General features: G+C 54.3%; 1 protein-coding gene across 7 annotated transcripts in view; it reads right to left on the bottom strand.

Moving 5' to 3' along the window:
• Positions 1–68: 68 nt before the first annotated feature.
• The window catches only part of PITPNM2 (phosphatidylinositol transfer protein membrane associated 2), a 125,952-nt gene continuing 99,208 nt past the window's right edge, over positions 69–26,812 (bottom strand). For 3 of the 7 annotated variants that reach the window (XM_064522000.1, XM_064521999.1, XM_064522001.1), the window contains 16 exons: positions 26,352–26,541; positions 25,189–25,308; positions 24,503–24,714; positions 19,620–19,795; positions 19,031–19,201; positions 16,218–16,367; positions 12,661–12,825; positions 11,065–11,274; positions 9,264–9,412; positions 7,440–7,556; positions 6,742–6,858; positions 6,211–6,359; positions 5,309–5,458; positions 5,042–5,225; positions 3,827–3,955; positions 69–3,549 (listed from right to left, as the gene is read on the bottom strand). In XM_064522000.1, the coding sequence (XP_064378070.1) occupies positions 3,217–3,549; positions 3,827–3,955; positions 5,042–5,225; positions 5,309–5,458; positions 6,211–6,359; positions 6,742–6,858; positions 7,440–7,556; positions 9,264–9,412; positions 11,065–11,274; positions 12,661–12,825; positions 16,218–16,367; positions 19,031–19,201; positions 19,620–19,795; positions 24,503–24,714; positions 25,189–25,308; positions 26,352–26,541 (2,722 nt within the window). In that variant the 3' untranslated portion in view covers positions 69–3,216. The remainder of the gene's footprint in view (positions 3,550–3,826; positions 3,956–5,041; positions 5,226–5,308; positions 5,459–6,210; positions 6,360–6,741; positions 6,859–7,439; positions 7,557–9,263; positions 9,413–11,064; positions 11,275–12,660; positions 12,826–16,217; positions 16,368–19,030; positions 19,202–19,619; positions 19,796–24,502; positions 24,715–25,188; positions 25,309–26,351; positions 26,542–26,812) is intronic. The other 4 variants (XM_064522002.1, XM_064522003.1, XM_064522004.1 and 1 more) reach the window with 4 other exon arrangements.

The following is a 26,812-nucleotide window of genomic DNA, read 5'->3' on the forward strand; positions in this document are numbered from 1 at the left end:
CAAGGAGGGCTGCGGGCTGTGCCGACCCCGCAGTCGCCCTGTGGGCCACCCAGACAACAGCCACAGGGAGCAGTACAAGAAACTTTTAATAGTCTTTCAGTTCAAAGCAAACAAGTTATTTGTAACAAAGATAAATTAGGTCTTTAACCTGACAGTGCCCCTTTAGCGAGGATGGAGTGTACATTCATCTTGCCCTCACTGCATCCGAACGACTCCTCTTGCGCACGCTTGGAAAGGCATCGGTTCACATGCATTGCTCTCCCAAACACGTCGGAACAAACAGGTTATAAACACAAAGAGTTAAACTATTGCTATTGTTCTTTGAGTGAGTAGTACGTTGATCTTTGCTTCAGACAGATGAGCGCCAGATGGGGTGGCTGAAGGTAGACCGATGGAGACTGTGATGGACCAAATAGGTGGAGAAAACTCACGGGCATTTTTCCTGGTGACTACACCCACGTCATCTGGTATTATTGCAGCAATAAAGGTCCTGCTCTACAATTGCGTCTCCGTGTTGGATTCGTACAATGGCTATAGACAGGGGTAAAGAAGGGACCTGGGGAAGCTTCAAGGAGCTCAACAGAGGATGGAGACGAGGGGGCTATGATTGTCAGCCTGACTGGTCAGTATCTGCTGAAACATGGAGTGATGGAGAGGTGAGAGTAATATTGCACTTCTGCATTCATTGACAGTTACATTAAACTTGGTCCATAAAATAATTGCTTTGTACATAATGCCTGAAACAAAAAAAGCTACATTTTTAAATATTAATAAACCCTGAAGGTTCCAGTCCCTCCAGACATTTTTTTTCCTCTACATAAATAAATAACTTTCAATTTTATATATCCACTTTTTATGTTGAACATTTACATTCGCCTCTGTTTTACACTATCTACACATAAGAAAATGTGAACATCCATCTCATCAGCACTGGGAACTGTACAGATCACGCCTTGGCTGTGGACTCTCCTTTCAGAGGAAAGTTGAATTTTGCAAAGGCCATATCCAAATTTGCAGACATTACTTAGTGACGTGGTTTGGTGACTTCACGGGATGGACTGTGGCTTGGCTTCCTACTCGGATGGCAACTGCTCGATACAGCGTTCGACTAGCAGAAAGCTGGGACAAATCACAGGGGTTTCGAACCCAGAAGGCTCTGGCTGTACATTCAAGGAGAGCTAAGCTGAGCTGGCAGAAAGGGAAGTCGGTTTTCGGTAACGAAAATCCTCAGGTACATTCTGTAGTTGGACAGGTATCAAAGAGCAGTGGCTACGCGTTTTGCAGTCGGGCTGCTGGACCCGGGAGACGCACTGTGCGGGCGGCCGGGCCCCAAGGCCCGCTGGCGGGGACGCTGCCGGCAGCTCGGCGCACGGTCCGCGTCCGCTCGTGCCGGGGACACGCGAGACCCGTCCGCGGTGTCGGGTGAGTTTGGACCTGCCGCTGCGGCGCGGAGGCGGCCAGCGGAGCGGCGTTCACAGTGCTGCGTGTCTCAGTGCGGCCGTCCTGCGCTTCATAGCGAAACGGTTAATAAAACGAAGCAGCCAGTCTAAAAAATCTTTGTTATAAATAAGATCCTCGTAAGTAGAAAGTGATATAAAGACAGGATACCGTGGTGGAGGAAAGCACTAAGTCAGGGAGCTCGGTAGGACTATAAAATCACGGGAAGAGGCTGATGGGAGCCTGCAAACGGGACCGCCAAGGTGGACGTCCCCATGGCCCGGGGGGCGTGCGGGGTGGCAGCGGGCCCCTCGCCGCTCCGGCGAGCCCCGGCTCCGGCGGGGACGCGCTCCCGCTGCCGCACTGGACACCGGAGAGGCGCCGGTGTCACCAGGGGGTGCTGGAAAGCAGCGAGCGCCTCGCCCTGCACGCCGACCGCCAGCTCGGGCACAGCCGCTGCAAACGCACCGGGAAAATTGAGATATGGCCTTTTCTTAAGCTTGCCCGGCTTTGCTGGCACACTTCCTTACAGCCTCCTTACTGCTGCAAAAACTTCTGCACAGAAAATGTTTTTATATATATATATGTGTATATATATACTACATATATATGTGTGTGTATATACACATACACACCCTGGCTTAGCAATATTTCTTTGTCATGCACTACAAACGGTTAGGTGTAGCTACATGAGATGGTAACAGGTTTCCATTCTAAAAATTATCAGTGCAAAAAACAATGAGGTTTTACAGTTCAGTAACTACTACAGGTAAAAGAAGCGAGTCTAATTCCCATGAAAGCTGCTACTGAACTTGGAGATAACCTGGGAAGAAGAAAACGTTTCCGAGGTGGGTGTTGAGAGAGTCAGACCCTGCATCTGGATGAGAACTGTAATGCAATCTGGCTGCTGAGTGCCTTCAGCCGCTCGCAAATACATGGTGGTTACTTCTGGAAATAATATATAGCAATAATATTTGGAGACTTCAACAGACAGTAAATTACATGTCTGAGGTTTGTTACAGCTCAAACAAAATAGCTTGTATCCTTCTTTTCATAGGTCAATGCAATTCCATCGGCTCCTAAAATGTCTCTTTAAAAAAATAACAGTAATAACAATAACGACCCCACTTTCTTGGGCGTGAATCTGCTGATGTTCTGCCCTACCAACAGCATCGACATACCGTTATGCTTTGCCGCTGCACGTACTCCTCGAGAAAGTGGCTGAACTTGAAGCTCTCTGAACAGGTAAAGCTCGTGGTTGCTCTGCCTGGCACAGCTCGCGACACACCCCTCGCCTGGGGCTGCCCGTGTCGGGAAACCGCGCGCGTATCGAACCCCAAGCCCCCGCGCCGGCCCGGCAGAGCCCCTCGGTCTGACTCCCGGGACCACCAAGAACAAGTTCCCCAGCCTCAGCCCCTGTTCCCGCGGCTCTGAGGACGGCACTCGGTCACGCGTGTCGGAGCGATGGCTAACAAGGCGAGGAGGCACGTATTTACAGTCACTAAACCTGGATAAGAGAAGGAGGCAGGAGAGCGCGCGATCTTGACCTGGAGACTTTCCCCCCCAGTTCCCCGCTGTTCCTCGGGCTCCTGCTGCCCGCGCCCGCCGCTCCCGCTGCAAGGCCTGCACGTCGCGCGTCGGAGACATCCCATCTCCTGCAATACCACGATGTTATTAGAGTAGCACCATATTTACCCTTCCAGCCCGTAACGCCGGCCTCGTCCCTCTTTTGTTTTCTCCTCCGGTTGCTACAGCCGACAGTCGCTGGCTCCGGCCTGGCTATTTCTGCCCCAAGAGGCCGGACTCCAGCCGGGACGCCGCGCTCCGGCCCCAGCACCCCGTGGCGATGCTCATGCTTCTTTGGCTGCGCTCCCTGTCCCTCTCCCTGTCGCTGTCGGACTGGCTCTGGGTGCGCTCGGGGCGGTGGCCGGCGCCCGGCGGCTGCGAGGAGATGGTCCGCAGCAGGTGATTCCTCTTGCGCAGGAACTCGGCCTGGCCGGGCAGCCCGAAGCTGCCTTTCCGCAGCGCCATGCGCGTGGTGTTCTTGGCGGGGCGCGAGCGGTGGTTGTACTCCAGCTGCGCCAGGTGGGCCGCGTACCCCTCCGTGATGAACTGCAAGACAGCGGGGCGAGGGCCGGCGTCAGAGGCACCGCACGCGCTTCCCTGATGGGCAGCCCAACGCTTCGGCTTGGACGCGGTGACGTGCCAGCCACGGAGCTGCTCTGCCCAGCGCGGTGGATCCTGCTACGTGGGACAGTCCCCGTCCTCTTTGCAAACACCAGGTTGGCCACCAGTTCCCAAGCGGCTAGGACAAACTCCCGCTGCCCTCCCACGGGGGGCCCTGGGCTTCTCTGACCGCGCAGGGGGGCTCGGACAAGCCGGCTCCTACCTGACACTGGCTCTGCAGCTTCTTGGTGGGTCGGCCAACGATGTAGATGTGCGTGGGCGGGAGGCTGATGGAGCTGTACACGGAGATGTCCTTAGTCGAGCCGTACGCCGCGTGGATCTTCATGTGGAGCTGGGGGGAGAGAAGGCAACGTGCGGTCAGGACACACGGGTGCTTCACGCTGCTCAGCAGGCAGGGCTTTTGTTTTCTTTCCCTGTCTTTTTATTACAGCCTTTGCGGGAATCTCAGGTCAATAACTTATGTAAGTTCCCAGCTGGAAAACGCACCGCTGAGCAAAGCACTAATTAACAGAGCCGGCGATGTTTACAGGGCAGAACCAGACAAGCACCAGCAGTGCAAACGCAGCTCTCCGCTCGCCGAGCACAGGCCTTCCCGGGCGGCCGGGGGGGCACGGGGGGGCACATACCCCACCGCCTCCTCGTCCCCGGGGGAGAGGAGCATTTCGCAGCCCCCGTGCCGCAGGCACTAGCATGGAGCGCTCCCCTTCCCAGCCGTGCTGCGGCATGCGATACCGCTGTCTAACTCTGCGGGGCGGAGGGAGAAGGGACGGGCAGCGAAACGCACAGCCTTCGGGGATTCGCCAAAACGATGGAGTCCAGGAGCGTTGGCGAGGGGCTTCCCCGCTGCTGGAGGCAGGACGCAGCGCTCCGGACGCTGGCAGCGATTTCACTAGCCAGAAAGGTAAAAGATCAACCCTGGGGAGGTCTTAACGTCGCTCAGCCCAGGGCCTCAGAAAAGCTCCGGATAAAATAAGGCCTCCCTGGGGCTGAAGGCTTGGGAAGGTGCTCCGTGGAGCCGCCCATCAAGGCTGGGTGCTGCGAGGCCGCTCCCCTCGACAGCCCCGTGCCCCCCCCCCGGCACCTCGGACCTGCTGGTGACATCCCGGCAGCCCCAGATCCACCAAGCAGGCGTTAAAAAGTGCCTGCGCGGGGAGCAGAGGTGCTGCTCCCTCCCTGTCATTAGGCGTTTGGTACTGGAAGGACCAGTGATGAAATGGGACAGCGCAGAGCGGAGATGACACAATTTAAGAGCGTAGACACTTCTACAGAGCGATAAAAGGATGAAAATAAAATGAGCAGAGATTAATCTTCCACTGCGGGTCGCGTCGCTGCCAAGAGAGCGGTGCTGACAGGGGCAATCAGACGAGCAGCAACCCGAACCCGCGCTACGACCGTATTTCAGCAGAGCCGGGCTTACGTCCGTGATGAGGGATTTCAGGAAGTTGGCCTTGTGCCGCAGCGGGTCGTGCACGAGCCCGTCGCAGAACGAGACGATCCCGTGGGGAAAGTTGTGCTGTGCTAACCACGCGACCACCCGCTGCTTCTGCATGTCGGGGCGGCCCGTGACGTAGATTATGAGGTAGCCGAGGTCTTGCCAGTGCCTAAAAGAAAAGCCACCACCTCCTGGATTACAGACCGACAGCAACACCGGGGTCAAAACACGCCAGCCGCCCCAGCCCCTGACCTTACAACGTCGACTGCTCCGGCGCGGACTTTGGGGTCGCTGCCCATGATGGACACGCTGGCTGCAAAGGAGCCGTCGATGCTGAACACCACGAACTCCGTCCCCTTCGGCAGGACCGTGATGTAGCTGTCTGCGTACGTGTGGTCACCCCTGAAAGGGACACGGGTATTTAAAGGCTTCAAGACACGGAGGCTCTGCTGGAAGGTATTGCAAGCCCAGCGTAGGACCCCAAATCTGGCCTCAAGCCTCTACTGGTTACACCACCCTCAGCTACAGCAGTGATGGGCGCTGCAGAAACGCGTGGGAGTTAAAGTGGGTCTGGGAATAGTGCTCTGGAGCCCTGGCTTCAGCGCATTTCAGTGATTCAAAAAAATACCCTCAGGAAGACATTGCTAGGTTTGCCACTGCAAAGACGCTCCTCTCTTCCCCCTTCCAGAGCTGAATGCCAGCAATCGGAGCTGAGCTGGAGCCCGGGGCTGTGAATTACCAAGAGAAGAAAGTTCTGTCCCTCAAGGACAAGTTTATGGTCTTTAAAATATGCCTAGTTGTGCAGTTTTGCAGATGACAGCAAGGCCATACGTCTGGGGTGCAGAAGGCCTGCCCTGCCGTGGGAAATCAATTACCACGCTGCTGGGGAGGCAGGAGTCAGAGTCAAACGCAGCTTCTCCTCTTAGGGCTGTAGAGTAAATATGGCTTTGTCCCGTTGCTGGCAAATCAGACTCTGAATGCACCCGAGGGTCTGAGCTCCCACATAAGGAGGGACCATATTCTGCAGTCACTTTCCCAATCAAATGCCTCTTTCCTTCACTGGCAACAGCTGCGTGGTTTTGTATCATGCAGTCCCGCGGCCCGTTTCGAGCAGTTCGTGTCTTCCGGCAGACCCGCCACGCAAGCCTCCTCACCTGACCACCATCTTGACGGGGTACACGCCAATGCCCAAGCGCCTGCTCTCAGGGATGACGTAAGAAATCCTGCCGCTGCTGTTGCTGATCTCGGTGTCAAAGTAAACCCACTCTCCGGATGGCGGCTGGGTCATGATGTGAATGTCCACCTGGGAAGACAGCGAGGCTCAGTCCACAACAGCACCCAAGGTGACACGGCAGACTAGAACAGGCCAAGTGCTGGGATCTTCCACCAAAGTCCCTTTGCCAGCAGCAGGGCTCGTTCCTACTGCCCCTGCTCTTTGCAGATCTAAGCCGAGAAGCGCCCCAACATCCCGCTGCTGGGATGAAACCTGGCCTCAGCTCTGAAAACCCTCCTGATCACAGCTGGTCCTGGGAGGAGGCACCACCCGCACGTGGGCAGGGCAGCCTGGCCAGGACGCAAGGGTGCCGGAGCCAGGCAGGCACCACGGCAGCATCACCTAGCACTGTCCCTGTCCCCCAGGACTGTTTTCCCCACGTGGCACATATCCCCCAGCGCAGACACAGTACCTTTTCCCCCGTGAGCGTGACCATATCCAGTGGACCGTACATAAACCTTCCAGTTAAGGTCTGGGGCCCGTCTTCGTTAGCGATGGTGTCGTTTATCCTGTGGTTGGCTGTGACGTTCTGCACAAGTCAAAGACAGAAGAAAAAAAAAAAAGGCAAGAACAAATGAGTCAATCCCACGAGTCCACAGCGATGGAGAGCCTCACAGCGCAACGCCAGACGCAACTGGACAAACTGGAGTGCGGGGTCCTCTGGGCCATTCCCTCCCTCCGCGTCACCCGCGGTCACACAGCTTTGGAAAAGAAAGAAGTTTTGACCTGTACCAGCGGTGAGCACCTGTGCCCCACAGAAACGGGGGATCTGACCATACACACCCAAAAAGCTGATTTAAACAGCAGCTGGTGTGAGTAATTCTGAGAGCATCACTGACACAGGCTTTGGATTTAGGAGGCAACACAAACAGCCACCAGCAGAAATCTGCTGACATTGCCTTAGCTCTAGCACAGAATTGCCCTTTTCGGGAATCAGAGACGCTTCCTGGGAGCTTCAGGTGCCTCACAGTTATACGAGTGGGATATAAGCACTAATATACACCAGCCGCATGACACGACTGTCCCGCTGCCTCGTGCCGCTGTCCCTCCCGCGGCCCGAACCCGACAGCCCACGCTCCCGCGGCGGAGGCGGCCCCCGAGCACCCTCACCCGCAGCTTCACGTGCGTCCTCTTGCGGAGCCACTTCTCCCGGGGCTTGGAGGGGGTGAAGACGGACACCTCCTTCCCGTCCAGCTCCAGGACGCTGCTGTTCTCGTGCCTCATCACCTGCGGGACGACAGACCCTTGTCATGTCCGTGACGGGCGTGGGACCCCTCCTCCTGCCCCTGCTGCCCCAGCCCCTCAAAAAGTTAAGGGGGCTCTTAAATGTGGGCTATTTTACAAGCACTTGAGTATATTCTGTGCGGTCCGCGGCAGTCCTGCTGACCCGACCTGACCCGACCCGACGCGAGCTGAGCCAGGCCGGCTGGGAGGGATTTCGGGGAAACCCAAGGGCAACAAAAGAGCGAGTTTTACTGAAAATGATTTCACTTGGGAATCTACTTTGAGGCCTATTTAGGCTTGCTTTAACAAGATTTGCTCTTTGGAGGCTAAAACTATTCGATGGCTTTCTGCTACGCTTTTGTCCAGAGATGGCTTTCGAAAGGAGGTTCGAAGCGAGTCCTTATTAGGGGAAGAAGTGGCACGATGCTCTGGAAGGGCAGCAAAAGGAAAGGAATGAGAAAAATCACGGTCTCGAGGCAGAGCGGAGGAGAGAGATGCACCGGGCGAGGGGGGCCGCCACGCTGCAGAGGCGGCTGCCGGCAGCCGCAAACGGCCCGGGAGCACCTCGAGCCGCAAGCGCCACGCAGCCGGGTCCGTGCCGAACCCCGAATAACCGGTTGTGCTATTTCTAGAGTCACGCCGGATTATCGCCACGGCTCTGCTGCCACCAGCGCTGACATCCCCGTTGTTTATGGTTCCCAAACAATTTGGAAGGCAGCGCTGAGCGAAGGTTTGCCAACAGGGTCATAAATAATTGAGGGCTGCGGTCGAGCGGGCTGGGAGGGAGCGGCGACGGCTCAGCAGCCGAGCTAACGCGAGGCAAAGCCAGCGCCGTGCTGCAGCGCTGAGCACTGCTCGGGCTTCGGCTTCGCCCGCTGTCGTTCAGCCCAGGTGGGTGACGCCAGCCCCCGGGAGAGCTGCGTTGGGTCTTGCTCTCCCTCTGCCATGCTCTAAGCACTGTTCCTTGGGGGCTGCACACTCCGTAAGGCAAACGACACCCCCTCGTCCCCAAGGAACTGAGGAAAAAAAAGGTATTTGTTTAGGAAAAAGAGGTTTTAAACAGCAAATTTAAATCTCAGGCCACGTTTGGGTTGATGGAGCCTGAAGTGCTAGGCACCGGCAATGCACGCTGGCCGAGCCCCAGGGGAGCGACGTGCCAAAGCTCGACACAGCCCGAGCTCCTCGAGGAGACCACGGCTTTCCCAAGCAGCACGCGGAAGGCCAAGACGCAGCAAACGCTATCAGCTCACGTCTAATTCCTACAGAGCTTCTCCTTCGGTTTTATTGTATTTGGTGCGGAAGTTTTCTTCGAGTTTCAGGCTTGAGATCCAAATGCACGCGCAGGGAACAGCTCGCTTGCACGAACCCAGGGCCGCCGGGTTTCGCCGACAGGAATCGGCCCTGGGTTTGCGTTGGGCTCCTTGCTGAGACCATCTCGAGCCTGTTCTGGTGGCAAAACCCAGAGCTGAGCTAACTGGATGCGACACGCACGCCGGTGAATATTGCATGGGCACAACTCTTAAAAACACAGGTGAGAAGGGAAAAGAAAGGAAAGAAAATGGATCTGCTGCAGCGAAGGGGATTTTTCCATCTCTAAGCATCAAAAAGAATTATGGAAGTTGCAGTAGAGAGGAAAAGCAAAGAGCCCATAATAATTTTCAGCAGAAACACGGCCCAGGGGATCTCGGGGGTGGGAGGGGACGGCTGTACCTGTCTCAGCAGGAAGGAGACGACGTCCGTGGATTCCCAGTAGCTCGCGTGGAAGAGGTGCGGCAGGGCGACGGTGGGAAAAGCCGTCAGAGCGTCGGGACAGTAAAGCGCGTAGTCGATCCTTTTGGTTCCCCACCACCTGGCAGCAACTGGAAGAGAAAGACGTGTCCAAGAGGGCTCGCCTGCACGCGCGGCCTCGGCCACGAACGGCATTTCAGGGCAGCGGCTCCTCGCTCCAGGCGCGCCGGGAAGCTGCTCCCCGGCTGCTCTTACTGGTGAGACAGGACAGAGCCGAGGTAAGACAGGACCCGGCGAGGCTCATGCAGCAGCACCAGCACCTTTATTTAAGCAGACAGGAAGGCACTAGGGGCAAGTATTAACTGGCCGTTAACCCGGACCCCAGGGAAGGGGTCCGCGGCGACCCTGGGCATCCAGGTGCCAAATGGGACGGAGATGTCTCTCCCTGGAGCTGCGGGAGGAAGGCAGCGCACGCCCAGACCGCCGCCAGCCCCACGTCGGCCTCCTTTGACCTTCATCGAGGAATAAAAACTCTTTGGCATCCAGGTATTGGCTGCGCTATGCAGGATCTGAACCCTGGGAGCCCACGAGTGATGTTCAGAGGCACCTGAGCCACCAGGCCAGGGGCTCCGGGGCGCATTGCCGGCGCCGGCGCTCCTGGCCATCCTGAGACACCGGCTCGGCCCCGGGAGCCGCCAGCGAGAAAAGCGTCCGGGGCTCCATCACTCTGCACCGGGGACTGGAACAGAGCCTGGGATTCGGGGGGGCAAAGTTAAACCCCCTGGAGAAGTTTCTCCCCCAGGCAGCAGCTCTCACGGACGACACGATCCCGTGCGGGACACCCCAAAACCTGCCGACGTGCCCGTGCTCTCTGGGCCGCGCCGCAGCCCACGGCCTCCGAGCCTGACACCGCATTCCCGGCATCGAGGAGCCCTCGACTCCCGCACGCTCCAGCCGGAGAAGCAGCCACGGAAAGAGGAGACCAGCCAAGTCAAGAGAGCAGGAGGAGGAGGAGCTGCGGGCGCATGCACGTGGCAAGCCGGGGTTTGACAAGGCCTTTCCCGAGCTTGGCACTCTCTGACCATTTTCCCTTTTCACGGGCTGCCAGGAGAGCTGCCGGGTGCAAGGCACAGTCCAACAAAACCCTCTTGCGAGGGGAAATCTGGCTGGCACCGCGCACAGACGATGTGCTGAAGACACAGACCCAGCTGCTCCTGCCAGACACCTGCACAAACTCCCCCTGGCACGACCGCAGCCACGTGCGGAGAGGCACGGCTCGGTTCCCCCGGCCGCACCGAGGCACCGGCTCCCGCGTCCCAGCGGCTCCCGCGCTCCCAACGGGGCTTGGGCAGCGGAGGAGGGTGCTGCTGCAGTGGCACGGCTTTTCCGGAGCGCTCAGACCCCTCCTCGCAGCCGTTCCCGACCCCTGCGGTCCGAACCGCCAGCTCCTGGTCGCGTCCCAGCCTTTCATTTCCCATGCAAGTCCCGGCTTGGGCTCTTCCCGAGCGAAGCGGCCAGGATTTACTCTTCCATGCTCAAAGGACAGGATGAGAGCGGTGGTGGCAGACACGCTGCGCCCGCCTGGAAGAAATCCTGCTCCTGCGCGCTGTTAGCAGTGCTAAGGCTGATCTTTGGAGCAAAGTGGCAGAAATGCTTGTTAAGAAAGTGCAATCGGAAACGGCAGGTGCCTCAGTGACAGGAGCAAGCGCGCGGATCGGTTGTGAAGTCTGGTGCCTATCGGAGGCGGGAGGCGGCCGGAGCGGAGCGCCTCCCTCCAGAATACCTTTCTTGACGTCCAGGTCGGGTATCCGAAGAGCGCGGCCCGGATCCTGCCTCGACGGCCCTGCGAGCTTCCTTCCTAAGCGACTCGGAGGGATTTCACGCTTACGCTGCCTACGTCTCTTGGACGAGGTCTGGGTGGGGGATTTGTGAGGGAGGGCAAGTTGGGCCAGAAGGCTAAACCCTCTGCAATGATTAAGGTGGTATTTGGTTTCTAAAAATAAAAATAAAATACAGAAAACAAAGCAGAAATCACACGTTATTAGGGCACACGTGCGCTGAAGGCAGCATCAGTCTCATCCTCCGGAAAGTCACAGTCGCAAGAAGGATGTGCGTTTGGGAGAGCTTCTAGGAGGGAAGCGCTACTCCACGGCGCCCTTCTGGGCTTCCTCCCGCTCTTCCGATGGGATCAACGCCGGCCGCATCCAGCCCTCAGCTCCGAGGCTTTCCAATGCCGCCTGAACAAAGCCGAGCCCGAGAGTTGCAGAGACAGAGCTGGGCTCGGGGGAACGGGGCAGCACTCGGGACGCGAAGGAAGGGCCACGACCGCCCTCGCGGCTGGGAGGAAGGAGTCAGGCCGAGGGCACAGACCGCCCTCGCCCGCAGACGCGTCCCGCGGCCCCGTCCCGCGCCCGAACGGGCCTCGGAGAGCTGGGCAGCTCCGCTGGGAGCAACCGCGGCTGCCACCGAGGGCCCATCTCCTCCTCCCACGCGGGAAACGGGCTTCAACTTGCCGTGAGCAAGTCGCACCAAACGGAGGCAAAGCAGGCCGAGGGAGCGGGGAAAGGGGCGAAACAGCCGAGATGGCCGCGCGCGAGGGAGGTGAGGGTGGCGCAGAGCCCCTTCCCGGCCGGCCGCGCTCGGCAGCTCCCCGCGGGGCAAAGCCAGCGCAAAGCCAACGCCTCGTCTCCCAGGAGCCGCTAACGACAGCCCTCATTCCCCACCGCATTAGCTGGGGAGGTCACACGGGTCTCCACGGAAAACGCGATCCCTCTGACTCGTCGCTCAGCTCTGGCAGAGGTCACAACTCGGCCGGCTCTCCGAGCCGCTCTGCGGGCTACAGAAAGGCTGAATTTCTAACAGAATAACCCAAAGCTCCGTTTTCCCTTTCGGCATCGCGGCAGGGCTTACTCACCCCCGCTTTTCGTGCATCACATTGACATGATCTGCATGAAGCCACATAGCACGTCCTGCATCGCTCATCTAGCAGGGCAGATCGCCACCGGTCCTGAGATGCTACCAAAGGTCCCTCCGGATCAGCCCTCACCAGGCACAGCAGCCAAACGGTGCTCAGGGCGACCGGTTGGGGTTTTTTTTCCTAATATTTGAACCATTTACGCCCATAACCACCAGCAGAGCCCGACACGCGCAGCAGCGTGACGGCCCCCGTATGATAACCAAAGGCATCCGTCCCTCCGAAGGATGCGGCGACACCGGCTTGGACAAAGCCGGGCCAAGGCGGAGTAGCTCCAACTTCTTGCTCTCCATCGAGAACACAACCCCAGACAGACGGACAGACAGACAGAGAGACGTGGGCGGATGCGTCCCGGAGCGGGACGGCTCGGAGCGGGGCGGCAGCGTCGGAGGGGGAGGCACTTACTGTTGGCTATGTTGGAAGCAGTGTAACTGTCTGCCATTCCCGAGACCTGGCTGGCAATGCTGATCTCACTGGCTCGCCGGAAGCCCCTGAACTGAGGGGCGGACAGGGGGGTGGACAGGGACGCGCTTTCCATGAAGACGGCACCATGAGACTGAACAACATCTGCTACAAAGTTGAAACAGGGAAATCAAAATATTAGACCGACAGACAGAGGCTGGGCAGGATGCACTCGAGAGGAGGAAGAGGAGGCAAACAAGGCTTTTAGAGGCAAAAACCCTTTCCAAAGTGATTGGAATGAGACACATTTCATTGGAGCTCTGCTTTGAAAAGAAAGCAAACACCACGGCAGGCAGAGACGTGTGGCTGCAGGAGCAGTCTTTGATTGAGAAAAGCAAAAGAATTAGCTCAAAGAACACATCCAAAGCCCCAAACGAAAATCAAGGCAGGCTTATGCAAGCAGCGAGAGCAGAAGCATGTGTCATACGTACAAATGTGAATATATACAGCTTCATACATTCACATTGAGACAAAATAACCAAGGGAAGGGGAGCAACATAACCCTAAAAAGGAGATATGTTTTCTTGAAACATTTAGACTTCTTAAATCAACATCTCCAAGGGGGAAAGCGTTAATGCAAAAATATCAAGAAAACATTTTCATGCCTGGCAGGGACTAAATTTAAACTTGTATTTTATTGCTAATGGATACCACCAACACTCGTTAAACTAAAATAAGGGCTGCTGAAAGAAAGGAGCCTGGTGCTGAGCATGCTCACAGGGATCTTCTACGTGTGTTAGAGGGAAATGGACCCGAAATGTTCAGGACTGGCAAACCAGGAGATGCTGGAAGTCCAGGTGAGAGCTCTGCACCTCAGCTTTCTCCCTGCAGCGGGCGGAAAGAGCATCTACCTCCCTGTGGCTGCTGCAAGGCCGAGCTAAACGTCTCCGGCACATCCCAAGCTCCCGCGCTGCCAAGGACAGGAGTGGGACAGTACCATGCACGGGCAAAGCTTGGGGCTCCCGATTTGCTCCCTCCGATCTTTCGGTTCGCAGCGGCAGTGCCCACACGAGCACGCTGCAGCGCGGGAAAGCGAACGCACGCAGCAGAAAGCGTGGAGATGAGTGCCGGTAAAAGATGCTCTCTGCGGGGAAAACAGGGCCACGAGCTGCTCCGTGTAAGAGCTACAGGGACTGCCACGTCCGAGGCCAAGCAGGAGCCTGGCCTGGTGACGAGCTCCACGTCCTGCCCACGTTGTGCCCAAAAGGCTGTTACCAGCATCACACGCAAAAAAAAGCATCACGGCAATGCTGCACGGGGGAGAAAGCCAGACCGAACATGGGGCTGCCTGCACCGATCACGGCCCTTGCTCTGCTAGCACAGCTTTGCTCGGCTCTGCCCAAGTTTAGCTGCCTTTCTTGAGAGCCCAGAGACTGGGAGGTAAAAAAAGGGAAAAACAGTGGTGTTTTGGGCTTGCTTCTTTTCAGTGAGTCTCCCTTCTCCAGGCCTGACGCTGGATTCCTGCACATGATGGGTTCGAAGCACAAAGCGCAGCAGCCCTTTGAACACCCTCCTAGCTAGCGTCGCCACGGGGGTAATTTCCACCCACAAAAACGCCTGATCCGTCCCGGTGTTACCGAACTGCTCAGCCTGGCAGCGTCCGCGTCGCTGGCAGGGCTCTGCTGAGCCAGGGCCGGGGCGCCGGCCGACACAGCGCTCCCGCTGCTTCCACGCTGCCGGAGATGCCGCCGTCTCCCTCTTTCCCACCCGTGCAGCCCCTGTCCTCAAAACAGGCCAGTGTTTAAGGGCAATAAGGGCCGGGAAGAGGCCGGGTGGGGAGGCAGGACAGGCGGCCTCCCCCGCGCGTTGCTCCCACTGCAGTCGAGCTTCCCAGACCCGCGAAGCTGCGGCGACTCGCGGATCCACCCCGGGACCCGCTTCCCTCGTGGGAAAAGCCGGACGCAGCCATTCCTCCTAAACGCAGGCTTCGCGCCAGCCCCGCGTGCAGCGCCAGCCTCGCCGGCACGACGCGCCAGGCCAGCACGGGGGACGGGGACGCTCCGGACGCGGGGCACCGGGCTGGCACAGCCCCTGACCGCCCCTTCTCCCGGCGCGCAGTGAGCTGAGGTTTTACTGCGCTGCCCGAAAAGGTGGCACAGGGAGCAAAACCGCTTTTTTTGCCTAGCTACGGATCGTTAACACCCAATTTGGTGCTGTGCCTTCTCATTTACGGACTCGTTTGTCAGGGGTCCTACTAATTGCTTCCCACCAAGCGAAGGCCTCCTAACGCACTGCTGGCACCGAGTTCAGTCCTTGGGGCATCCGAATGGCAGAGTCCAGCTATTTGCAGGCTGAGCTGCGGCACCAAAGCAGGGGGTCCTGAAAGCAGTCAAAAATATGTGCTCAATAAAAAAATAAAATAAATAAAAAAAAAAAATAGCCAGCCAGGTGCTCAGCACAGGCCAGGCCCTGCTTGCACTGGAGTCCTGGCCAGCGCCGAGCGCTCTGGAGTTGCTACCCTGAGCTCAAGAGCGACACAGCTTTCAGCTGTCCGTAACTTTTTATCCTTGCGGAAATCTCCCCCAGTGCAACGGCTGGGCTGGGATTCAGCGCTTGCTGCAGTCGAACCCAGCGCTGCCTGGCCACGCTGCGCTCTTGAGACACAGGGCAGAGAGCGGAGAAGCTTCTGAAAGCACTGTCCTGGCAGCGGGACACAGCAGACGACACTAAATGGCATTTCACCAGCGACCTCCAAAGTGATTAATTACTAGTGCCAGCTCCTCTCCCTCCGCTTCCCTATCATAGCACAGGCAAGGTGGCAACAGCATACCTAAAAATCAGCGAACACCTTCAAAAGACAGAAGGAGGGACTATCTGGTGTCATGAGCACTGTTGCTGTTTTGTACGACCACGTAACACGCTGGACTGCTCAGAAACAGCAAGGGTCAGCTTGCTAAAAAAATTAAGAAGCAGCAGAAACAAGCTCTCAATGCAAAACGCTGGAAAAGGGCAAGAACGGACAGGTAAGACAGCGAGAAGGAAAAACTAAAAGTCAAAGGTCTCATTAAAATTGCAGATGTAGCACCAGCCACAACCGGAATAAGGCCATGCAGCATTTAGGATGGAAAAGAAAGTAAATCAAATACATCACGCTTCACTTTTAAGGCAGAAATTGAGAAATTAATTTCAAAAGCCACCTTAGGGGCTGAAAGCCTCATTCACCGTACTCGGCAGAGCCACAAGAAGTGTCCCGACGGGAAACGTTTACATGGGCAAACTGCTCTTGGACACAGGCCACAGGCACCTCTCCAGCAGCGCGGCCCCCCAGAAGGGGAAAAATAAGCCCGTGGCTCCGGGCTCCCCTTCGGCGTAGCACCGGGAAGGGTCACAGCCTGCTCGCTGTTTTTCGTGGCCGTCACCCAGACCCGGGCAGTCATTTCACGTGGCACAGCCTGAGACACAGCGTGAAGATTTCAGCTCCAGGAGGCAACAGAGCCATCTCCAAAAAAGCACCCCAAGAACCCAACACCACAGACAATACACAAGTGCAGATTACACACACTCAGCAAAACCAGCGCTTTTATTGGAAACATCTTGCCAATTCAGAACGGGAACGGGAATACTGGTTTCCATGAAGCTGTCCTGGTGCTGGAGAGCACCCAAAGGGCTGCTTTCCATGAGCAGGATGGGATTGTTCTGGATTGTCTCAACTAGAAGCAGATGGGGAAGAAAACAGAAGGACAAGGAACAACAGACATGTGGCCACAAAGTGTTAACATACAAACAGTTACAACCGAGCACTGACTATGGACCAGGGTCTTCTACAAAAGGACAACCTTCAAATAGAGGAGGAGAAACAAACCTGGGTGACTTTCCAAACAGACCCACACCAGGGAGATTTTAATTGGCAGCGGAGGAAAGCACACGGATGGCATTTCGACAGCGAAACAAGAGGAACTCCTCTTAACTGGCTTCTCCAAATGAGCCAGCTCCATAAATACCCAGCAGATCCAGGGAAATCGTTCTACTACGAGGACAGAAGTGTACTCTGAGGGGAGATTTACTTGAATCAGACTCACAGCCTACACACTGCGAAGCACAGGAGTAAGCAGCGATGTGAATTTGATTTCACTCCGCAAGTTGGCTGTAATGAAACGGGGACTCGACACTCAGTACAGATGGGAAAATGGGGGTGAAAAAAAGAAAAAAGTCTAAGAGGCCTTCTGAACTGTGGACTTGAAAAGCAAGCTATCTGCAAGAAGGAACGTGGCACAGGCAGTGCCAAGGAAGGCTCTGTACTTCACTAATTACAAGTGCGCACCTGAATTTTACGTGCTCACCAAATCCCATTCCTTAATTATGGGAGCAATTAGCTTTCCTGGAGCGCCCTACGGTGCACACTAGCGTCAGGCCTGGATTTGCAAATCGTGGTCTGAACAGTCCTTCTGGGGAACGTGTGAATCACAACACCGAAATTTTGATTCTAATGGAAAGGAATAGCTGCTACTTCATGCCAAGCAAATGAAGAGGCTTTGTCTTACACAAGAAGAGAATTTAAAGCTGCTTTTTTGCCACTTTTATTCATTACAGCAGAGCAGCATTTCCTCTAATAACAAACCTGGAGAGGGTTTTGGAATCACTCTGCACCTCTTGTAGTTAATTGCTGTTTAACTCCTCTCCATTATATCACAAGTGTCTCTCCAAACTTCGACACAGCCAACTTAACAAAGGTCCAGGGAGGCACAATAAACTAATAAGTCCCCTGCTGTTGCACAGAATGATAACCAGAATGCAGGTTTCTCAATGTCAATGGGGTTTTTCCCTCAGGCTTCAACAGGAACAGGGGATTTTAAATGGATTTAAGAGGAAGAAAGTAAGATATTTAGGATTTTTCTAAGAAGCCACTTGCAGCTGATACTTAAAATACACCCAAGAAGCAAACGGCTGTTCAAGTTGCTATAGATTCCCTGAGCTTTTCTAAGCCTAACTGGACTTGGTACAAATGTAACTGTGGGTGGATCCATTTTTAAAAAGTGTTGTGGCAAAATCTTTGTGAAATCTGAAGAGTGAGTGGGGAAAGTGCAGAAAGTATTCTATTTGCTTTATTAAACATGGGTTTTAGTTCATGCCCAGTTAACACATCAGATCTCCAGATTCAGCGATTAAAATAAAGTATTTAAAGGTACAAAGCCTCAGGAGGAGGCCGCTGCTTTGCATTTGCAATTTTAAAGTGATGCACAGCACCAGAGTTATTCGTCTCTAGATATACATTCCTCTTCGTTCGGTCCTGCATGATTCCAATATTAAATAAGTGGAAAGCTACCAGAGCCTTGAAAAAAAAGCCTTGGTAGCTGGTGGCTTTGATATTCTACTCTGGTCTGCCAGCTTGATTTCTTGTGTGCTGTAAACTTAGTTTTACAGCAGTGACTCCTAGCCTTTGACTGACAACCTCTAACACAAAAAATTACGGTGCAATTGTTCTTGCCCCAAAGCCTTGACCCCGCAGGGTACCAAAGCTTCAGGTGAAGCAGAAAGGTCAAAATTAACTTAATTCTGCACAGTGGCGAGCTTCCCTGAAAGCTCCTTGCAGTGAGAGCCTGCACTGGAATGGCAACACACCATGGGAGTCCAGGCACAGAAGTGAGGTGAAGATGGTAGGAAATATAATTTATTTTATTAGATCAGCTGCAAGAGCATTGATGTAATGGGAGCTGAGGCAGGACATGGTCAGGACACAATTGCTTCAATGCAACCCAGTGAGACAAAAGGGCATGCACACAGCCATTTTGGACTTTGCGACTACTGCAATTGGGGTAGAGCAAGTGAAGAGGCCACTGACGGCAGAGAAACGTTTCCTAGGAAAACAGAGCATCTCCTTGTCGAGCTGGTAAGGGCAAGGCACTGTCACCAGCCCAGCAAGCTGCAGCAGCCACTCCTTTCCCTGGTTCCACCAAAAAGCACATGGTGCAACCAAGTGAATCATCTCATGACCTCACTGTTGACTCTGCTCCTTCCAGTCTTCACTGGCCCCCAAAACGTCAAGCTCCTAAAACTCAGCCACGTTGATCGTGTTTCGTTACTACAGAATAGTCCCAACCACAAGCGCTGGCCGGGGTGTAAAACGGGGACCTTCGCAGAGAGGTCACTGCACAGTGACTCTCAGCGGCTGATGGCCTTTGTGTGACAAACGAGGGGGCATCTGGGCCACGAAGCACCGATTTTGTGGGCAGAAAACTACTTGTCTGATAAATCAGGACCAAAGCTAGCATCACGGGGCCAATTCTCTTTCTTGTCAGTCCCAATTGCTTTGGCAGCTTCACGTAAAGGGTGGCTATGACCCTTTCGGCGGCTAACACGGACGCCAGGGACTTACCCAGCACAGCAGAATTGCCGTCCCCCAGCGGGAACCTCTGGTAGCGGGGGATGTTAAAGGGGGGCAACAGGTAGAACTTCCTCTCCAACAGAGGCTCGAGGCGGGAAGCGGACGGGTCTGCGGGGTGGAACAGGTTATAGACTTGCTGACAAGCTGGTCTCAGCTGAAAGACTAAAGAGGCGGGGAGAAAAAAATTAGACATTTTCAAGTATCACGGGGTTACGTGGTAGATTAGCAGAAATATTTCTGTGAAACAGACAACTGCAGGGTTAAAAAAAAAAAGCACTAAAGATTAACCATCTTCCTCATATTCCAGTTTAGTCGACTGAAACATTTTATCAGTGCAATATTTACTGAGCAGTTTTTTGAGTCTTTATTTTTAATGTTTGGAAGTAAATGACAAATAGATTGTCTAATCAGCATTGGCTGGAGCAGCCAGTGCTCCGCTTCCTTATGGTGCAATATCTATTATATATACATCCTTGGTTTTATCTGCAGTTACAGTTTGTCTCATCAAATTACTGGATTTGTAGCAGGAGGTGCTCAAACCAGCCACTCCGTGAGCGCAGCGGTTTGCATCAGGACTTACTGTCAAGAGCTGGGATGACAGTTTTTCGCAGCGCAAGAACCAGCCCCAGGGGAGAACCGAAGAGGAAGAAGTCCGTGATCTCAAATTCAAACTTTCCAATATTTCCTCCATCCAACATCGTGGAGCTGCTAGATCGCCTGGATCCCGGGTCGTTTCTCAGAACGCTGGAATGTAAACTGGGACGAAAGCGGAAAAAGTCAAAACTTCCTTATGTTTCTTCTTAATCGAAGGCTGGGTAAATGATTGACAGTGAGGATAATTTCTATCATTTCAGCGAAGGAACTGTGCCAATCAATCCACCATGCCTCTGCACTGCAGTTTTGCTAGCCAGCAAACTGTCCCTCTGCTTCACTGGCATAATTTAGACCATAAAAATTTAAGCTCCAAGTGTGTTCATTTACACACTCCTCCTATCTCCTCCAAGTGTTTTTTGAGGAGTCAAAACGTGGGTTGCTGGTAGTGTAACAGCCATTTGCAAGCTAAAAAAAGCCCCCCAGCAAACCAAAATTACTACAATACCAGGGGAAAGAAAGCAGATTTGCGGTGATTCATTTCATTACACATATCGCTGCTGTGCTCTCTGGTTGTCAACATTTGAGTTCCTTTCATCACCTTATTCTCAAATGTTATGGAAAGCTGTGCTTACCCATTTCTTCCTCATGGAAGTAGTTGGACAAGTGTTACAGGATTGAAAAAGAAAAGAAAAGAAAGAAAATGGGAAAGGAAAGAGAAAAAGATTGAAATCTGCAAGAGAGTTTCTAATATCCTTGTGCACCAAGTTTACACTGCAGTTTCCACGCATGTATACGGCATAGGAAGGCGAATTTGGGGTAATGAACTCGGTGACCATGGGGTAAATTGTCCTAATTTATCATGCACCCAGGACACTCCCACCTCTTTTGCCCACGAGGCCACATGTGCCAGGCTATTACCACTCTAACTACCTCCCAGCCAGCCCAGCCTATGCAGGTAGCTGCAATTTAAAAATAATAATAATACAAAATGTCTCTAGCTTTTTTCCTCGCCTTTCAGGTATCAAATCTCCTGGAAAGATTCAACCTGCGTGCAGCGCAGGTTTGGTGATACGCAGGTTTAAAACACAGATTTAAAGTCAAATGTCCCTCAGACACTGCGGAAGGAGAACGACGGGCTCCCAGAGGAGACGGCCGGGAAGGCGGCAGCCCCCAGTGCCGCCGGGAAGCGGAGCTGCTGTGCGGTCTGGAGCTGGGGTCGGACAGGGAGTGACCCATGTGTAACTGCAGCAACCTGACTCAGAAAGAAGTTGTCCGAGATTCCTCTGTTACTACCCAAAAGCAATGAGATGCAGTATCTCTTGCTCTCCAGGTCCTACAGATTTAGGCTGCAGCCTTGCTGGGTGAACGATCACAATTACAGCCGGAGAGTTTTGGACAAAGTACCAGTGGTGACTAATGGGGTGTTTTAAAGGACTCTAAAAAGCATCCAAATGGGTTCTGTAAAATGTGGGATAAATGGATTTCATGACAATTTGGGTGGATGAAAGTTCTTCTGGCCTGGAGTCAGGGATGATGCCAAAACAAGAGTCTCCCCCCAACTCTGCGGCACCAGGACAAAGTCCGAAGCGGTCACCAGCACTTGCCGCCGCTCCCCACGCAACAGCCCTTGCTCAGCGAGGCCGCTCCGCAAGCGGCATCCCGGCTTCCGGGCGGGCCGCGATGTCCCGGCACTGCTGCCCGCACGGATGCAGGGCCACTGCTCCCCGTCACCAGCAGTGCTGGAGCAGTCGTGCTTGCACACGCTCCGCCTCCGGGATGGCCGTTCAAAAAACGAACGGCTGCAAATGCTCACGCAGTTGGGAAGAAGATAAATGGGTTTCACTCGGAGTTAATTTTCCTGTTTTGGCAAATAATGCATTACCCCCGAGACAGCACCTCTGCTGCTGCCGCTCCCAACGGATGCTAATAAAACCTTCTCATCACGCTGCGCTATCATATATTCTCCCGAGACGTATACACGTACATGCACATGTTATTCGCTCTGGTTACCCACCACGAAGAAGTCACAAGCTCCTTAGGCCACACACACACATCACCAAGTCGAAACAGCGAAGTCAGAAGTGCGCGGAATGGGAGGTTACAGCAAGTGGCAGCTAAAACGAGCACGCTCCCCTCCGCGCGACGGGAACGAGCCTCCCCGAGACCACCCTGCCCAGGCGCGCGACGCCCGAGCACGTTCGGAAACAAGCCACCTTCAGCGAAACTGGAAGGGTTTTAGCTGTCAAGACTGCAACGCGTTCAGTTTGCTGTGTGCGAGGAATACAAAGCTGCGTAGGAACGAGCTCAGCTTGGCAGAAGGCGGTCGGTGTGAGAGCAGTTCGATTCAAGTGCACACAAACCGACAGACCCTGGGAGCAGAGGGGCGATGGCAGGATGCTCGCGTGGGTTTTGTGAACTCCGGCCTTCGTCCCATGGCATTCCTCGGTGGGGAGCGGGAGAGAACGGGAACGCTTCTCCTGCTAAGCCGTCTGGGCAGCTTCTCTCGTTTTACTGGGTACTCGATAGTCTTTTCGGCAATCAAAAGAAATGAGAGCCAAGGGGAACTCGGAATCCGTCATGCTCCAAGCAACCTACAGGGCTCTGTTCTCCCTTTAAAAAGCAGCAGATGTACTGTGTGCATTAATTAAACAAGAGCTTATGGATTTCAGAAGCAAATCAACTCATTTACAATAATACAAGTACAGCACAGCCAGAAATAATGTAGCTGTGCAGAAGGACGGAATTTAAAAATAAATGTGTGATTGTAATCTCCAGATGCTGCTCTGGCTTGCTGGGCATTATCCCAGAGAAGCGGGTAGGTCTGATACATGAATAAAAATGAGTGTCTTTGGCACAAGTCGAAAGCTGCAATCGGCACGGACAGAAAGGCCTCCGCATGCCAAGCTGCCAGTCTGCGGCACCCGTTAGCGAAACCCAGCTCCGTTCTGCCAATCTCCCGCGTGAAGCCGTGTCACATCGGGGCTTGGTTTCCGAACGGGGAAACGAAGATGCTCTGTGATGGAGGGAGCGATGGGATGCTCTGCTGATGACCGCGCAGCCTCGCAGCGACGGCCGCGAGCACGGGGCACAGGGACCGGGCCGGGCGCGACGTCCCGCTCACTCGCCGCAGGGGACAGGCTGGACCCTGCACCGGGAGTGAGGGGGACGGAGGCCAGCAGCGCTCCCGCAGCCCAAAGCCTGCCCTGCCCCGAGGGGATCTTGCTCTCGAGCAACGGGCAGAATCATTTCTGACCTGAGGTCTAAAGGTAGGTTTAGAAAAAGATAGGAAAACCCCAGAGGAGCAAAGGTAAACCAGTACATCAATGCACTGAATATCAACAGCCCTCGCCAGGCTCCCCGCAAGCGCTTCGTGTCGGGAGCAGGGACGTTCCTCTGGACACGGAGCAGGAGGCACCAGGACAAAGCTCTTTTTGAAGAAAGAGACCGCACTGCGAGGTCCCCAGCCGTGCCAGGCCATTGCTTATCCTAAACGGCGTGCAAAACCGCAGTCCGATGCCAGCCCACCTCCCTTAGCTCAGCCTGAGCCCCCGAGTTCGAGAACGAGGAGAAAGCACGCTCGTGCGACAAGCGTTTTCTCCTGTACTGCAGGAGGCTGTTTGGATAAGGGATGAACACGAGACTGACTGCGTTTTAGTCACCTGCTGGAAACAGCCAAGAAGCTTATTGTGTTTTTTGTAAATGCAGCTGTCTTGCTGAACATAGCATCCCTGCGCACCAGCCACGTCCACTTTGGTACTCTCTCTCCTGTGAATCTTTTACAAAAGGGCCCTGACAAGGGAGGACGGCACGAGTCCCTGCGCTGCGGCAAAGACTGCAGGCAGCGAGGCAGGGGAGAGGCGCGAGCAGCTCAGGCCTCCGCTCAGCACAGGGCAGAAGGAACAGCCTTGGGTTTGCTGCCTGCGACATTGCTCCCTAGCACCTGGGAGTTGGGGGGAAAAGGTGGTAAGATGCTGCTGCAATTCTTCTGGGCCAAAAGGAGAAAAACATGTGGACTGTCCAGCTCCCAGGCTGAGGAAAATGATGCAGTCAGGAAAAGCCCCCAGGCTTACGGACGTAATCCCTGAACAACCAGCAACGGAAAGGCTGCTATGAAAATTTCATCGGCTGTGTTAACAGATACGTTTTGCGAAAGTGCGTTTGAAGAAGCTTAGCAATGTGACATTGAGAGCTTCAATACTGAACAGCAAGTCTGAAACACGATCTTGGCGTGAGGGAGCAGAACGCAATCCCCGGACCTGCTTCATACAGGGAACTCGGGCTTCTTTGCCAGAGGGTCACATGAAACACCGCAGATGGAACAAGCCTCATCTGCAGTTGAAGGCTGCTCCCTGAATCAACCAAGCAGGGCTGAGGATGCCTCATCCAGAGCACTCCATTACCCTGGCAGCAGGGACCTACTCGTGTGTCACGGCAAAGGGCACTGCAATCCAATCTCGCACTTGAACTACGCCAAAATTAAAGCATACTCAACTCGTGGGCTCCTTCCTCAGTTGTGCTTCACTGCCTTCACCCACACTGTTTATGTATTTGCTCTGTGTCCTCCATCCTGCAACAGCAGTGCAGCGAAAAAGCAGCCACCTGAGCACTTCGTCTGTCACGCAACAGGACGAAGGGCCATTTCTGTCTGCCCCAATACAGGTGCTGGTTTCTCTCACTGCCACTGAAGAAGGTTGCTGCTAATTTTTTTGCATATACACCACACACACACTGAAATCTATACCCCTCTAATCTAACTTAACACTTTACTCCACCTTCCCTGTCACAGGATGACAAAGTAATATCTGAGATTCAAAGTCACATCCCTCTTATCCCCAGAATATTGGTGGCTCTGTTCCTTTGAAATCGTACCTTGAAAGAAAGGCCTGATGCTGCTTTATTGTGTCCAGTTCGTAGGTTGATGAATCACTCCTTTTGCGTGGCAGCTGCTTCTTTGGATCCTCTCCGTTGCTACGAGGAATATCAATGTTGCTCCTGCTGAGGTGTCTGCTGCCTTCCAGATTAGAGCCGCTGGAACAATAGCTATTGTTCACTGTTATTCCAGGAGACAGGAGATCGGTATCCTAGGGTTTGAAATATATGGATTTATCCCTCTCCCAGCTGAATCAGGAATACAGCCACCTTACAGCCTCCTCCTTCCAACAACCCGTTTCCCTGTTTGCCCCATGATCCAGCCGAGAGCTATGCAGTGCCTCGCACCAGACACCTCCGAATGGTGAGCACACACCCTCAGTGCGATCTACCGGACCCATCTCACAGATGGGCCACAGCACAGGGACACCCCAACAACTCAAATCCCTTCCCTCACTAACCCCGCCTTGGAGCTGCCTGAGACGCCGGGCAGTGAAGCACCCCAGCTCAGAGCAAAGCCCACCCAAGCCCTCAGACACACGTGCGCTAAGACACGCGTGCTGGCCTCAGTTAGGAAGATGTCTTTGCTCTTTCACGCAAAGATCCTTACTAAAATCAGGCGCTGGGAGGAGCTGCGGCTGGACGACCTATTGCAAGTAGACACCAGCAGTGTCTTCATTCATTACCTGGACGCTCACAACACTTCCTCGCCGGCTGCTGTTCTGGCTCTCCGACACAGTTTGATTGCTGTAGCATAAGGCATCAAACCCCAGAATGCCTCCGACACAGTCCCCTACCAAGCAAACCTGAAAGAGGCAACAGAAGCAGGGGAGGAGAAAAACCAGCCCCCTGATTTCGGTTCAGAGATGGCAATCAAAGGAGTGCTGGATTATACCTAGGGAAGGTGGGGCAACAAGATGCCGGTTTTTCATCAGCAGAACTGTTCTGTCAGTGAACACGCACTCACGCCCAGCAGACTCTCGCTAGCGAACACAGCTAATGTGTTCTGGCTGTCCCCACCAGCCAAATGCAGAGAAGCAACAGCAACACAGAGCACTGCCTATGGCCCTAACCCAGGTCCCAAAACACAAGCTTGATTCCCTCCTTGCCAACCTTCTGTATGACTTAAGGAAAGCTTCCCAGCTCCCCGTTGCTTCTGTTCCCTGTTTCTACGGGGAGAAGATAACGCTGTCCCGCCTCCAAGGGTATCCAGCAGATAGGCACAATAAGGCACTGAGACCCCCGAGTGCTAAAGGGCTGTTTAAGGAGTCTGGGACCCCGGGCGCAGCGCTGGCTGGGAACAAACCCCGGATGGGTGAATCACACCGCAGCAGCACACACGTGCGGCTAGTCCAAGAGCTCAAACCTCGCTGGGCTAGAGAGTCACTCTGCTCGCAGAAGTGTCGTGTTTTGGGGGCCCAGCAGCTGCGGTGTCTCAAAAAGCAGCCCACTTCTGTGACAACTCCAGAGCTAGCTGCTGGAGGTCCTTCAAAGACGGGAATGCTTAAACAGCCTCGGTTTGCCATGGGAATAGAGATCACATTTAGTAACAGAGGTAGCACTCCTAATTTGGAAAGGTGTGTCGTGCTGAAAATTGATCAGCTTCACAGCTTTGTAGCTTCATTTCTGAACAGAAGCTCAGGCTTTGCTTTGAATCCCAAAGGTTCAAGACAGAGCATAAGCAATAATCTCTCTCTCGGAAAGAAAGGGAAGCATGACACTTCCTTATTGCAACCCAACACTGTCGCGCTTCCATCCCTTCCGAGAGATTAATGAAAGAAGAGCTTCAGAAGGAAATTGCTTCACTTGCTCTTCCTTTCATCGTGGCTAAAAGCAGCTGCCGGCTCACCTGGCCGTTGAACGACGTGCCCTCCTGGGATCGGATGAACTCGCTGTAGGCCTGGTTGGCTCTGGCGATCACCGCGGCCACTGCTTCCTGGTACTGCGGGGACGACGTCGCTAGCAGAGGGAGCGCGGCGAGCGGGATGTGGTCCTGGCTGTTGGACAGGCAGCCTTCATCGTAACTGTATGGGCTGAGGCTGCACAGGGCACGAGAGATCGGAAAGACTGAGCCTCATGGGCAGGGTGGCAAGAACCATTCGCAGACAGTGCGGTCAGTATTATGATCATTAAAAAAGGCCTCAAGACAGAAAGGCCATTTATTCCATTGTGAATGGGCGAGAGCTTAATGAATCTTTCCCTCCCATCAAACATAAATCTTCAAGAACAACATACTTGCATTGATAAAACAACCCTTAGACAAGAAATTAAAGCCTCAGTATTTATTGGATTAATTAGAATAAATCAATC

The sequence above is a fragment of the Dromaius novaehollandiae genome, chromosome 17 (assembly GCF_036370855.1).
Source record: "Dromaius novaehollandiae isolate bDroNov1 chromosome 17, bDroNov1.hap1, whole genome shotgun sequence".
Lineage (NCBI taxonomy): Eukaryota > Metazoa > Chordata > Aves > Casuariiformes > Dromaiidae > Dromaius > Dromaius novaehollandiae.